At 43.8% G+C, this 14,009-nt stretch overlaps 1 protein-coding gene across 1 annotated transcript; it reads left to right on the top strand.

The window, feature by feature from the left end:
• The first annotated feature begins 2,838 nt into the window (after positions 1-2,838).
• Positions 2,839-7,231, top strand: LOC129109000 (ZP domain-containing protein-like). Its single transcript, XM_054620907.1, has 7 exons — positions 2,839-2,886; positions 3,152-3,372; positions 4,483-4,667; positions 4,775-5,175; positions 5,668-5,767; positions 6,846-7,023; positions 7,098-7,231. The coding sequence occupies exons 2-7, from the start codon at positions 3,312-3,314 to the stop codon at positions 7,229-7,231; spliced, it is 1,059 nt and encodes a 352-aa protein (XP_054476882.1). The 5' UTR covers positions 2,839-2,886; positions 3,152-3,311.
• The last annotated feature ends 6,778 nt before the right edge of the window (positions 7,232-14,009 follow it).

Raw genomic sequence — 14,009 nt, 5'->3', positions numbered from 1 at the left:
TGTTAGTCTTTCTCTCTCACAACACACACACACACACACACACACACACACACACACACACACACACACTAGTTGCTGGAATGTTACTAAGTTCTACTTAAATACTGCATTTAAGTACAATTTTGGCATACTTGTACTTCACCTGCATAAAAATACTTACTTATTCAAGGTGTAGCCATAAATTACATTCGGTAAAGAATAAAATCATCTGTGTAAATAGAATCTGCCAACAATTATACTCACCTGTGTATGTCATGTTGAAACCCAGCTCTCTCCAGTTAGTTGAGCTTCACAGATGGAAACCTGTTCTGCAACTTCTGGAGATTAGGAAGAATGGAACTTTTGGAAATGGAGAAAAACTAAGTTTTTGGAAATGAAAAGAATGTGACTTCTTCCGATGATGAACAATGTCAGATTTGGATATGAGGAACAATGTGACTTCTGGCAATGAGAAAGTGTGACTTCCCAAATGAGGAGAATGAGACTTCTGGAGATGATGAAGAATGTGATTATGTTACTTCCAAGTATGTCTGTTCCAAGCTGGACAGGGTCTTCATTTACGTTTTCACATGCTATCCTCTGGGTGGGTTTCTCTTGTGATGACATATAAAAAAATAAAAAAATACAAATAAATTGAAACCTACTGTTTGAGAAGCCTTCACCACAGGTTGTTCCCTTCCAGGTTGAGCAACTTTAACCCTCCTGTTATGTTGTGGGTCAAATTGACCCGTTTCAAACTTTGAAAATATAGAAGAAATATTTGTATCCCTCCTGTTATGTTAATTTGTCAGGAACAGCAATGATGTTCCCGGGTAAATGTGACCCGGTGCATGTTTAATCATCCAAAAGTTGTTAGAAATCAAAAAATACTAATAAATATAGTTTGTACCTCATTACCAACACCATTGGGAGTAATGTTGGTTGGACTCCCAAGCAACCCTTTTGCATGTTTCGACCCATCACCTGCTAAGTGTGGGCGGAGTTTTCCCGTGGGAAAAAAAAGGTGCCCGTCAAAGTAATAATAGTCTCTATATACAGGTGGGGCAGTGAGAAAGTGTGTGTGTGTGTGTGTGTGTGTGTGTGTGTGTGTGTGTGTGTGTGTGTGTGTGTGTGTGTGTGTGTGTGTGTGTGTGTGTGTGATTGTGTGTGTGTGTGTGTGTGTGTGTGTGTGAGAAATTGGGTGAAACATGGTGGGAGGGGGTAAGGCAAGTTTCATACTATAAAAGTAATTAAAAATATATTTTTTAGATTTTCATAGTTTAAAACGGGTCAATTTGACCCGCAACATAATAGGAGATAACTAGATATCAACGTTAAAAATAACTAAATAAAAATGGTTCATATCATGTATTTGCAACCCCCCCCCCTGCATGTTTATATTACAAAGATGCTGTTCGGGTAAATTTGATCTGGCATTTTTATGAACAGACACAAATACACACACACACACACAGACACAAATACACACACACACACACACACTCTCTCTTTCTCACTACCCCACCTGTGCGAGAAATATAGAGACTATTATGACTTTGACCTGCACCTTTTATTTTCCCATGGGAAAACTCCGCCCACACTTAGCAGGTCGAAACATGCAAAAGGGTTGCTTGGGAGTCCAACCAACATTACACTCTGCAGGTACATGCCATAGAGCATCTCACTGTAAGACAACATGAGCAACAGATAATTAAGGATGACAGCTCTGGAGGCTCTGGAACTAGATTAGTCATTTCTAGAATGAGTTTCTGTATAGAGTTGGGAGTGAACAGCTCAAAAGCTGACTTGATGTCTGTGACACGAGTCACTGCCATCCTGGTGTGGTTTGGCAATGTCTTTATAATGTTTTCAGCAGACAGTCTTGACTGACGTATATTGGGTGAGGATGACCACTGTATTTCACCTTTTTTTACATGAATGTCTTGCTTGGAGGAAGAGGAATAGGAATTTTCATCATAATCTGAATTGACCTCAAGATGGTCTTCATCTTCAGACACATCCTCCCTTGAACAGAGGAGTTGTCTCATCTCTATTTATCTACATCACCCCATTAAAAAAAGAAAGTTTCAAAATGTAAAACAAAAATTCAACAAAAATATATGTTATTTAAGACTAATGCAATTTATATCTAGGATTTTCCAATGAACCTAAAAAATGGTTTGAACATGTATTTTTCATGAAAACGAGTGAGTTATCCTAATGGAACTATGATTATTATATATTAAATACTGATTGAATTGTTAGTAATGGTGTTGGTAATGATGTACACATTTTTGGATGATTAAACATGCACCGGGTCACATTGACCCGGGAGCATCATTGCGGTTTCTGACAAATGAACATAACAGGAGGGTTAATATTCGGCACACACAGCTTCCTCCCCTCGCTGTCTTGAGGAACAGGATAAAACCTGCTCGTCGTGGGTTTTATGAACTTTTTGGTCCTTGGATTGAAAAAGCAGGACGTAATGCTTCAGCAATTGAAGGAGACTCAAGGAGGAGTTTCTATTCCTCAAATAGCACCTGCCAAAACATTTTCTCTCTGCAACAATCAAGCATATTGATAATGTAAACAAATAAAGAAAAATAATAGCAATAATAATGAAATAATTATAATAACAATAAAAATTAAAATCATAATAATAAGAAGAAGAATAACTAATTTGTAAATGAAAGCTACTCTTTGAAAAAGAAAAAAAACTTTGCCTACTCCCCTACTTTCTCTCTCCCCATCTGAACTCTTCCTCTTCACACGGACTTTTGGGCAATCAAACAACGCCCAGGTTCCCTCTGTTTTGTCTGCAGCTGTCCACACATCTGCAACTCTCAATATGGACATCACAGATCGATTCCAACTGTCATCTGCTGTGGAGTGCTTCTAGAGCAAGTAAGTGAGAGATCCTTGGTCATGTTTAGAGCTGTTAAGAGACAATCGAAATGCACTCAATCTCGTATCTTGCACCTTTACCTGTATTATAATTAGCAGTGTGTTACTTTGTCATATGCTTTGTGTATACTTCCTTGCCGAACAGCTGCATCATAGATCCACTCATTACATACATGTACTATATATATATATATAAGTTATTATTATTATATACATTCATGTATTTCTAACAGTTACTTTTGTATACTATGTTGATTTTATACAGAAGCACCTGTTCACCAGTCAGTTGTGCAGAGGGAATGTGGGTGTGGAGGTGAAATAAAGGCATTGGAACCGAAGACATCTGTGTGGTCCACATCGATCACCTGCAGCGGATTACTATTTAAGTGAACCCAGCTTAGGGAAGCATCAACCTCTTCACAGATATGTTTAAGTGCCCAGTATTGGCTGCATTGCTGGTGTTTTGGCTCTGTCATGGTTCTCCTGGTAATAAACAAATACTTACTTATGTTCCCTAGTTACAACTGACAAATAAGCATGTGACATATATCAATATAGAATTAAATATTACATCTTTAAAATGTGATTTTTTTTATTTCTATACATACTACTGCTGTCTGCTAGCAAGTTTTCTGAGCATTTCACTGCTGCTTCTTTAACTGCCTTCAATCCAAAATCCTATTTAATCACTCCTGTCAGACTGTCCTGGACTCTGTTGCCCAATCACCAAACTTGCAGGATATGTCCACATATGAGCCTGAACCATAAACTGAAAGTGTTATTGAAATAGACCACCAAGGGGCGTTCCATATGAAAAAAAAAAACTAGGCCACAAATGTGACTATAAATCATCATCATACTTTTGAACCACATGTGAAAAAAATATTTTTGAAATCTTTCCATAGGAGGCGCCACCAGTTCCAAACATGTACATAGGTCTTGTTGCAAATTTGGCCATGAATTAATAAAAGTCTGTGAATATCTTAAATTATATCTTTAATTAGGCTGTTGAAACATGTTCCCATAATGTTTTCTAAATTGACCAATAGGGGGTAACGGGGGTTGCTGAAAGAAAGCGTGGCCCGACACAGATTTGGTCGTAAATGAAGGAGCGTCTGCCCAATTGTCATAAAACCTGTTTTCTTTAATGCAAGTGTAGGAAACTGTCAACTGTCTTGATCCTTTGCAGCTTTCAACTTCTAACAGTCTGAGTTGTCTTGAACCCTGGAATTGTCACTTGCTACTATATTTTTGATCTTTTCTTTTTATGCTTTTATCATCTTTTATGGCTTTCATTCTTTTATTTGTATCTTTCTATAATTAAATTTGTCTTGCTTTTATCTGGCCTTACTGTTTGGCTTTCTGTGTTATATTGTTATTTGAAGATGTCTATTAAAGCACGTTGTAATATCTGTTTTTAAAGGTGCCTGTTAAATACATAGTGAATAAATTGATGAATGTATTTTTTATACATATAATATTATTACTGTTAATACTACATTAAGCATTTTTTTGCATGAAAATATTGCTGAATGGAGTTTTTAGCATAATGAGTATTTTTTTAAATGGCATGAAGATATATGTCTCTTTCTCTAGTTAAAGCCAAAGTGATCTGCGATGATTCCACAATGACAGTAGGGGTTGAGAAATCTTTGTACCCTGGAGTCCGAGTGGATCATTTGCAGCTCAAAGACGTCACCAACACCGCCTGCAGCATCCGCTCCAACAGCACTCACTTCTACGCCGTCATCCCCCTCAACAAATGTGGCACAGAGCTCGAGGTAACGCAGAGTGATTATGTCATTAACCGCTGTGCTCTTCTCTCCGTTATTGGTGTTGCTTTTCATTAGCAGTTCGAGGCCTGAATATGTAACCTTTAAATCTGCAGGAAACCGCCGAAAATCTTATTTTCAAGAATAAAATCTCAATGGTTCCCAACTCAGCCGACGTGATCACCAGGAAATGTCTGCTGGAGGTGAAAATCAACTGTCTGTACCCCAAACGTGGAAACGTGACTCTGAGCTTCAGAGCACACAGGAAGAACGTTGAAGTGGTGGAGAAAGGCTTCGGCAGGTTCAAATACCAGTTTGAGTTCTATCCTAACAAAAAATACATATCCCCATATAATCCAGATTCATACCCTCTGGAGTGTGAATTCAAGAGCAGGATCTACATGCAGATAGAAGCCATCTCCTCCATGGAATACGCTGAGATGTTTGTGGAGTCCTGCAGAGCTTCACCATACGACATCCAAAACTACCGAAAAACCTACTCCATCATTGAGAATGGGTAGGCATGAGTACACCACCTAGTGGCAACCAAGGGTGTAGGTTTGCATGTGGACGGTGGATGATCCCTCTATCTGACTCCATCTCAGAAGCAGCATTGAAAATCAGCGCTGGTTTAAAACATTAGATGTCGTTTTTAGACATTTCCAACGATGAAAGCCAAATACTTTGGCTTAGAAGTGTCATTATTGTTGAAACAAAAAAACTACACCATTGGTTGTAAAGAGTTGTTGCTTTCTTTTATATGGAACGCTTGTAAACAAATTACCTGTAAGTGTGAATGACAAATGACATGGATGGATGGAAATGAAATGTCTCTCTTTCTTATGTTTTACTAGATGATTATCTCTTTTTACTTTATGCTTCACTAACTTCATATTTTGCATAACCTATCGTTCTTCTCCTCATCATGTAAATACCCACAGAACAACAATAGCATCTATTGTAAGGAACAGAATTAAAGCGGCTTTTGCTTTTGTTTTGCTCTGACTAGATGTAAAATGGACCCGACTGTTGAAATCCATCAGTCCTCCCACCAGAGACAATTCAAGTTCAGCATGGAGGCCTTCAAGTTCATCGGCTTGCGTGATCAGGTGCAGACTGGAGCAAAGGACTGCTAATGTCTCTGTGAAATCTCTAAATGCTTCAACGAATGCCTCCAATTCATAATGTCATTTTATTTATCTGACTGGTTTCACTAAGTGATAATTTATGCACACGTGGTAGAAAGGTGCAAAGGAATAAGCAGTAATGTGGAAAAATGGTTGAATTCATGCAACTTTATCATGGAGCTTCATCAAGCATCAAATACACAAAGATAACACATTTTTATACTGAAGCCACAGGGCTTAACAACCAATCAAAAGACACTTGAGACACCTGAGACACTTATCACATCAATAATTAATAAAAACAAAACATATTTTACGTCAAAAAGTGAAGAATACAAAAGAAAATAGATTTATTTACTATGAAAGATTAATTGAGAAATCCAATACGAGCAATTTTTCAAGAAAAAAAAGTGGTTCAAAAGGAGAAGGCAGAAAATATATTTCCTCTTTAGTATTTTTGTTTGTATTCTACAATTTAGAATACATTTTTAAAATGTTTCTTTTGAGAATTGAGCTCAGGTCTTTTGAGATTTGGTTCCACATTTTGTTTGGTTGTTACGACCTGTCGCTTCAGAGAAAAGATTGTTTCAACTATTAGCCATAAATGCATAAATTACCCCCAAAAAAATCTTGAATAATTTTCCATCTTGTTAGTTAGTAGTTTCTCACCTTAAACAAAAAGACTACAGTTCCATTGAGAGCATTGTCACAACCTATTTTGGGAAGAGAATTTAAAGGACCAATTTCCACCCTCAAGATGGCGACGGCCAAAATGACAAACTCAAGGCTTCAAACCAAAGGGTGATGTCACAGTGACGACGTCCACTTCTCATAGACATTCAATGTGACCGACTTAGCTCAAAATGTTCCATCCTGTTAGCTCTGTGCCAACATAAACCATAAAGATTATCATTTGAATGCCTGAGATTAGCCAATATGTTCTCCTGACAGTTAATTATCACTATATGATGCAAAAAAACATGACAAATCCATCTCTTTTTCAAAATGTTGCTGCCTAACAGGAATGATCCATAATAACAGCGTGTTCTGTTGCATCCAGGTGTACATCAGCTGTTCAGTCATGATGTGTGACACAAACAGCCCCAAAACCAGGTGTTCACAGGGATGTATCAACTCCGGCAGAAGAAAGAGAGAAGCTGGCAATCAGAGTTCAATACACTTCGTTTCCCAGGGTCCCCTGCGCTTAAAGAGATCAGCAGAGAGCAACGAAAGCTCAGGTATGAAAACAGAGAGGGTTTAATTTTTACTTTGGACAAGACCAAATTAAGAGTTGTGCTTCTCTTTTCTCCAGTGCTCCACCTGAATCTGAACCTGGTATTCATCGCTGGATGTCTTGGAGCTGTTGGCATGATCAGTGCAGTGGTCATGTACAAGGCCAGAATGTCAAAGGTCAAATACCAACCTTTGCCCCCATTTGAAAGTTAAGACAGCATGCAGAATACCAATTGATATTGAGTTTCGGTGTGTCTTATGTGTCAATTTACTTGAATGAACTTACTTACTCAGGAAATACTTTAAAAATCAGTCCCTGTGTAAATAGGTAACCAGAAATCAGCTTTATATTAATCAACACTGTAGGGTTGTTTAACCAGTACTGCAACGGATGGGTATGATTTATAAAATCTATCTTAATTTTGATATGTATTCCTGCCCAAAATTAGACCTGGGTCAATTATCAGAAAAATGCTTAAAGGTCCCATATTGTAAGAAGTGAGGTTTTCATATATCTTCTTTATTATGAAGCAGTTCTAAACAAACTATAAATATTGTAAAAGTATTAAAATGCTCAATCTATGGAGACATACACATATATTCGGAAACTGTGCCTTTAAACGAGCCAGGATCACAACTAAACAATAATTATATCGACCATTTCACAGTTTTAAATGTTAATATTGTAAATGTGGCCCAGTTTACTCCCAGGTGAATAACATCATCTGACAGAAGGTAAACATAGACCGAAGCTGTTGCCTGTATTCACCCTCTGTGTCAGAGGGTGAATACAGGTTTAAATCAGAAAGACAGAATGTAGCAGTAGTTCATTTTATCAAACTTACATTACAATGAAGCAACATTAAATTGAATGAGAAAATGTTGTTTTTTGAACATTAAAGCATGTAAACATTTTCTAGTTGAAACCAAAAATACAAGTATGAACCTGGAAATTATCATGGTATGTCTCCTCTAATGGATCAATAAAAATGTGCAATTATTTCTGGATTTGCCTTGTTTGATTTTCTTTCTCATGAAGCTTAGTGTAAATTCAGTCAGGAAGACTATCTTTATGCCCCTGGTCATTCATAATCCCAGGCACTCTCTCCACTTGACTACTCTATCAGCAGATTGTGGGTTTCACTTAAAGTTAACCAACCAGTCTGCCACGGTTTCCTTAAGCCAATCACATCGTTGCTGTCAAACTTTAAAAATGTTCTCCTCTCTGCTGCTGTCAGTTGTCATTTCAGCACGATCAGATGCGAATGGTTGCATTTTCCTCACCCTTTTCTACATCTCGTTGCGGGTAACTGAGACGATGTCGGATCCAAGTCAGGACTTTATATCAATGTTCAGCTGGAGCTGGTGTTACGTGCCAACTGGTTTTCGAACCTACTGGTTTCCCTATGCGTGCATGCGTTGTGTTCGCTCAACATCAGCAGATGTTGTCCAGATTCGTCACACGTTCATAAACAAAATGCTGGAGATCTTTAAGCCGCATTTCATTTCGGTTGTGGTGATTAAGATTGTATAAGTGAGCTCTGCATCACAGCCTCATACGAAGAAATAAATGTAATAAAATATATTTATGGAAAGATCGCAATGACCTGGATTTGAACTCTCTTGAGCAAAAAAGCAAACCTTCCAAAGACAGATACTCTGCATGATATACCACCTGTGACTGAGAAGTAACAGATCATCTGGTTTCTTATCCAATAAGTAACATCTCGTCAGTGTCCAGGAAACTTTTTGATTTGGGAGGATCTGAAACAACTGGTCACCTTGGACGTTTCTTAGTACACTTCCAAACACATTTATCAACGCTTTTTCGCGACGCCACGGCCATATACCACCGAGGCACTTACTTGTACGCATGTACTTTTGTGACATTATACAGTGACGTCGTACTGTCAAAATACACTGAATAACTGCTTAAATTAGCAATGGAGGTAGTGATTTACAGAGTCATTGTTCATATTTGAATGTGTTTTGAAACACAGCGGCACCAATTCAGACCTCTTTACTTAAGTGATACACTTTCTCTGTAACCACAGCATAATATAACAATGGAACAAGAGCTCCAAAATCAAACAGTAGAACATAATGAAATTGGACTAGGAGTAGTGGATGGCTATCGATCCTCTAAATTTTACGATTGAGAGTATATTAATTTAGTGGGTTGAGCCACAACACGTTTTTATAAATACAAGAACAACACATGTATCTACACTTAGAATAAGAAGTTCCCCATCAAGGGATTTCATTCCATAAACATTTGAAATGAAAGGATACCATGCTGTTGTGTAGTTTTCTTTAATGAAGTTTTAAATAACGTAGTTCGGGAACAATGACCACGCCCTGAACACCTAATTGTTTCTGCAATTAGGTGTAGAGACAATTACAAGGGTGTAGGTTTGGCTACCGGGTCTGGCTCCAGGAGGGTGCCCCGGTTTCCCTTTTCCAGGCGAGGTGCCACTACCTTGCATCGTCCGATTCATTAAGGTTTTGTGAATCGCTCTTAGTCTGACCCCTCCCCCGAGACCACTTTGCCTTGGGAGACCCTACCAGGAGCTATTGCCCCCGACAACACAGCTCTCAGGATCACTGGGGCACACAAACCCCTCCACCATGATAAGGTGGCGATTCATTGGAGGAGCAGACATGTATGTTAAAATCACCTAAGATAAGAATTTTGTCGTACTTTGATGTCACATGGGAAAGTAACTCTGCAAACTCTTGGATAAAAACACTGTTCGGCCTGGGTGGTCTGTAGATTATTACAGACGTTCGACACCTCGTCACAGGCCCGGTTCGGGTTCATTGAAGAGGCGCTCCAGAGACGCGAGACCAAGGTTGTCACCAACACCGCTGATGTTCGTCACGCCCTGGCGAGCAGCAACCAGGCCTGGACTGCCCTGTTTAACCAGGTTCAGCAGCTCACGACAGCCATTTCGCAGACCTTCGCTCAGCCTGTCCCTAAGCTTGTCTTGCCGGCTTTCCTGACTGTGCCTGTCTCGCCGGATATCCAGACTGCGCCTGTCTTGCCGGCTTTCCAGACTGCGCCTGTCTCGCCGGCTTTCCAGACTGCGCCTGTCTTTCTGGCCGCTGCCTGCACCTCCTGTCCCGCCGGCTTTCCAGCTGACGCCTGTCCAGTCGGCGTTCAGGCCGACCTCTGACCCTTCGGCGTTCCGGCCGACTCCTGTCCGTCGGCGTTCCGGCCAACTCCTGGTTCAGCAGCTCCCGGCCGACTCCTGGTTCAGCAGCTCCCGGCCGACTCCTGGTTCAGCAGTTCCGGCCGACTCCTGTCCCGTCGGCGTTCCGGCCGACTCCTGTTCCGTCGGCGTTCCGGCCAACTCCTGACCCGTCGGCGTCCCGGCCGACTTCTGTTTCCGTCGGTGTCCCGGCCGACTCCTGTTCCGTTGGTGTCCCGGCCGACTCCTGTTCCGTTGGTGTCCCGGCCGACTCCTGACCCGTCGGCGTCCCGGCCGACTCCTGACCCGTCGCCGTCCCGGCCGACTCCTGACCCGTCGCCGTCCCGGCCGACTCCTGACCAGTCGGCGTTCAGGCTGACTCCTGACACATCGGCGCCCCTGCCGATTCCTGTTCCGTCGGCGTTCCGGCCAACTCCTGACCCGTCGCTGTCCCGGCCGACTCCTGTTTCGTCGGCGTCCCGGCCGACTCCTGTTCCATCGGTGTCCCGGCCTACTCCTCGTGGGTTCCAGCTCGCCACATCTGTGATCCTCGACTCATTGTTGCTTTCCATCTACAGCACCCGGACCAGCCCTCCAGGAGAAAGACCCCTGCCAGAGACACTCAAGAGGCTCTTTAGTCAGGGTCGTCTGGGTCCGAGGAACCCTTCCTCCAGACCCCCTCCACCCACCCTACTGAAGATCCGGACTCTGCGGCCTCAGAGGAGTACTGACTTCCCGTTGCCGACCCCACTTGTTTGGACTTCTCCGCCTTGAACTTGTTAAAGGGAGCTTTCATGAGGTGACATTAAACCAGAGTCAAAAGTGGTCAAGTTAACGATAGCAAAGGATAGGGTAGGGCTTGGTAGACGGCAGATCCAGATCCAGAGAGTGCGGTTCTTAATAGGCCACAGTAAAATATGGTGTGATCTCAACAGATCACCGCGAGGTCTCGATAGAGAGCAGAAAAGGATAGGTAGGGGTCACGGTAGACCGCAGAACAGAATAGTTGGGGGTCATGTTAGGCCACAGCACAGGATAGTTGGGGTCATTTTAGATCGCAGAATATGTGGGGTCTAGTTAGAATAGACAAAAGATAGTAGGAGTCACCTAAAACAGGATAAAGGAGAAGACGGTCACATCATACCAGAGAATGAGAGTACGGTCCTGTTAGACCAGGTAATTTTCAACCAGGAAATGAGAAAAAGGGGTCCATCTTGGCCAGGTCAAATAAGAACAGTAAATTAGAAAATTGGACCCTCTAGACCAGGTCATGTGAGTCCAGGAAATGAATTTTTTTTTCTCTCTAGACCAGGTCATGTTACACCAGGATGTGAGCAAATTTGTCCCTCTACACCAGGTCACGTTAGACCACGGAAATGAGAAACCAGGTCACGTTATACAAGGAAATGAGAAAACGGTTACGTTAGATCGAGAGATAGAGAAGCGATCCGTCAGACCAGCAAATTGAGAACACAGTAACGTCAAATGAACAGACACGAATGCAACGCCATCATACAGTGAATGAGATAATATCCACTTAAACAATAGAATGCGAGAAGTAGCATTAGTGATAATTTAAGGAACAAGGGATCAGGCAGACGGAAACCAGAGGAAGCGAGGGCTAATCTCATGGTCGGGGACAGAAGGCTAAGTCGGTTAACCGGGGCAGAGGCAAGGTAGGAATACCGTGGTCTGGGACAGAAGGCTGAGACGTTGACCGGGGCACAGGCGAGGCAGGGAAGTCCAGACAGGCAGGGTCGGCAACGGGAAATCAGTCGGCCGGGACGCCAACGGGTCAGGAGTTGGCAGGACGAGGAACGAGGTTCCATTTCACCCTTTCTTCTCGTCCCAGTTCCCGCAACATCAAGCCCGATGCTCACTCCCGCCAGTTCCAGGAGGTGGAGGAACCTACCCCGGGTCATCTCTCCATCCTTCTGGACTCCTGCCAAGTCGCGGTCCTCACGTGGGAGATCGAGGAATCCGTGAGAGCCGCGACTGAGGATCAACCCGGTCCCAGCGCCTGTCCTCAGAACCACCTGTTCGTCCCTCAAGCTCTTCGGTCCGACGTTCTCCAATGGGCCCCTCCTCTAAACTTACCTGCCATCCGGGCATCCAGCGAACCCAAGACGCCCTGCGACAGCGATTCTGGTGGTCCTCCGCCGACGGAACAGGAGTCAGCAGGAGTGCCGATGAGTCAGGAGCCGGCAGGGGCGCCGACGCTTCAGGAGTCGGCCGGGCGCCGACAGGTGAGGAGTCGGCCGGGGCGCGCCGACGGGACAGGAGTCGGCCGGAACGCCGACGGGACAGGAGTCGGCCGGGACGCCGACGGGACAGGAGTCGGCCGGGCGCCGACGGGTCAGGAGTCGGCCGGAACGCCGACGGAACAGGAGTCGGCCGGAACGCCGACGGGACAGGAGTCGGCCGGAACTGCCTAACCAGGAGTCGGCCGGGAGCTGCTCAACCAGGAGTCGGCCGGGACGCCGACGGGTCAGGAGTCGCCCGGGGCACCGACGGAACAGGAGTCGGCCGGAACGCCGACGGGACAGGAGTCGGCCGGGACGCCGATGGGACAGGAGTCGGCCGGGCGCCGACGGGTCAGGAGTCGGCCGGAACGCCGACGGAACAGGAGTCGGCCGGGCGCCGACGGGTCAGGAGTCGGCCGGAACGCCGACGGAACAGGAGTCAGCCGGAACGCCGACGGGACAGGAGTCGGCCGGAACTGCTGAACCAGGAGTCGGCCGGGACGCCGACGGGTCAGGAGTCGGCCGGAACGCCGACGGGACAGGAGTCGGCCGGAACGCCGAAGGGTCAGAGGTCGGCCTGAACGCTGACTGGACAGGCGTCAGCTGGAAAGCCGGTGGGACAGGAGGTGCAGGTAGTGGCCAGAAAGCCGGCGAGACAGGCGCAGTCTGGAAAGCCGGTGAGACAGGTGCACTGCATGAAGCTGATTAGATGAGTGAGGGAGAGTGTGGTGAGAGAGAGGTGGCTGGGTGGTGAGCTGGAAGTGGAACTGGGAGTGGCCGGAGTGAACTGAGAGAACTGAGAGAGAGTGACAGGCAGGTGAACAGAGTGAGCCAATTAGGTGAGTGAGACAGAGTGACAGGGAGTATGGAGCTACTGACAGTATGGAGGAAGAACTGTGACAAGTGGATACAGTTGAACCAACTGCAGCTCCTTATGTTCAGTCTGAGATGTTGACTGCACATACGTAGAGCATCACAGTTCTTATCGTTCCAGAGTCCCCAGGCTTGAAAACACAAAACACACAAAAGTGAAGCAATGTGATTCATTGCCAGTAGGCATTTTGAGGTTATGATGCCTTTCATTGTTATGTTTTCTCTTTTTGCTCATCGATTTGTACTTTGATACTGTATGCTACTCTTAGATGTGCTCCCTTATATTCATTGTACTTACCTTGAGCCCGTTTCTCTCTTCCTGTTAAGGAAACCCAGGTCTCTGAAAACAGTCTGGTGTTTCATGAAAGTGTCATCCTGTCGTGTCTTGTATGAGGTTCAAAAGTCTACATAAATTTCTCTCAAATTATAATATCTCATCCTGCACCTTTTTGTTTACTTTCCCTAGTAGTTCGTCTCAATGCATCCCTCTCTGCCCATCCAGTTGATGGAAACTGAAGTTATTCTACTAGGCCCAGATCACCTCCGAAATCAATTATATAACGATATAATTTCTCTAGATGGTATTGCCCTGGCATCCAGCACCACTGTAAAGAATATTGGAGTTAACTTTGATCAGGATATGTCCCTTTAACTCTCAGATTAAACTATTTTCAAAGACTGCCT

Source organism: Anoplopoma fimbria, chromosome 2, assembly GCF_027596085.1.
Source record: "Anoplopoma fimbria isolate UVic2021 breed Golden Eagle Sablefish chromosome 2, Afim_UVic_2022, whole genome shotgun sequence".
NCBI classification, from domain to species: domain Eukaryota; kingdom Metazoa; phylum Chordata; class Actinopteri; order Perciformes; family Anoplopomatidae; genus Anoplopoma; species Anoplopoma fimbria.
This window is presented reverse-complemented; position numbering and strand designations above follow the sequence as displayed.

Bases quoted from the DNA above. Each gene is read 5' to 3' on its own strand.
- LOC129109000 (XM_054620907.1), top strand. From the start codon at position 3,312: ATGTTTAAGTGCCCAGTATTGGCTGCATTGCTGGTGTTTTGGCTCTGT. The intron at 4,668-4,774 runs GTAACGCAGAGT...TTAAATCTGCAG, and splicing joins AATGTGGCACAGAGCTCGAG to GAAACCGCCGAAAATCTTAT. The intron at 5,768-6,845 runs GTGCAGACTGGA...TGTTGCATCCAG, and splicing joins TCATCGGCTTGCGTGATCAG to GTGTACATCAGCTGTTCAGT.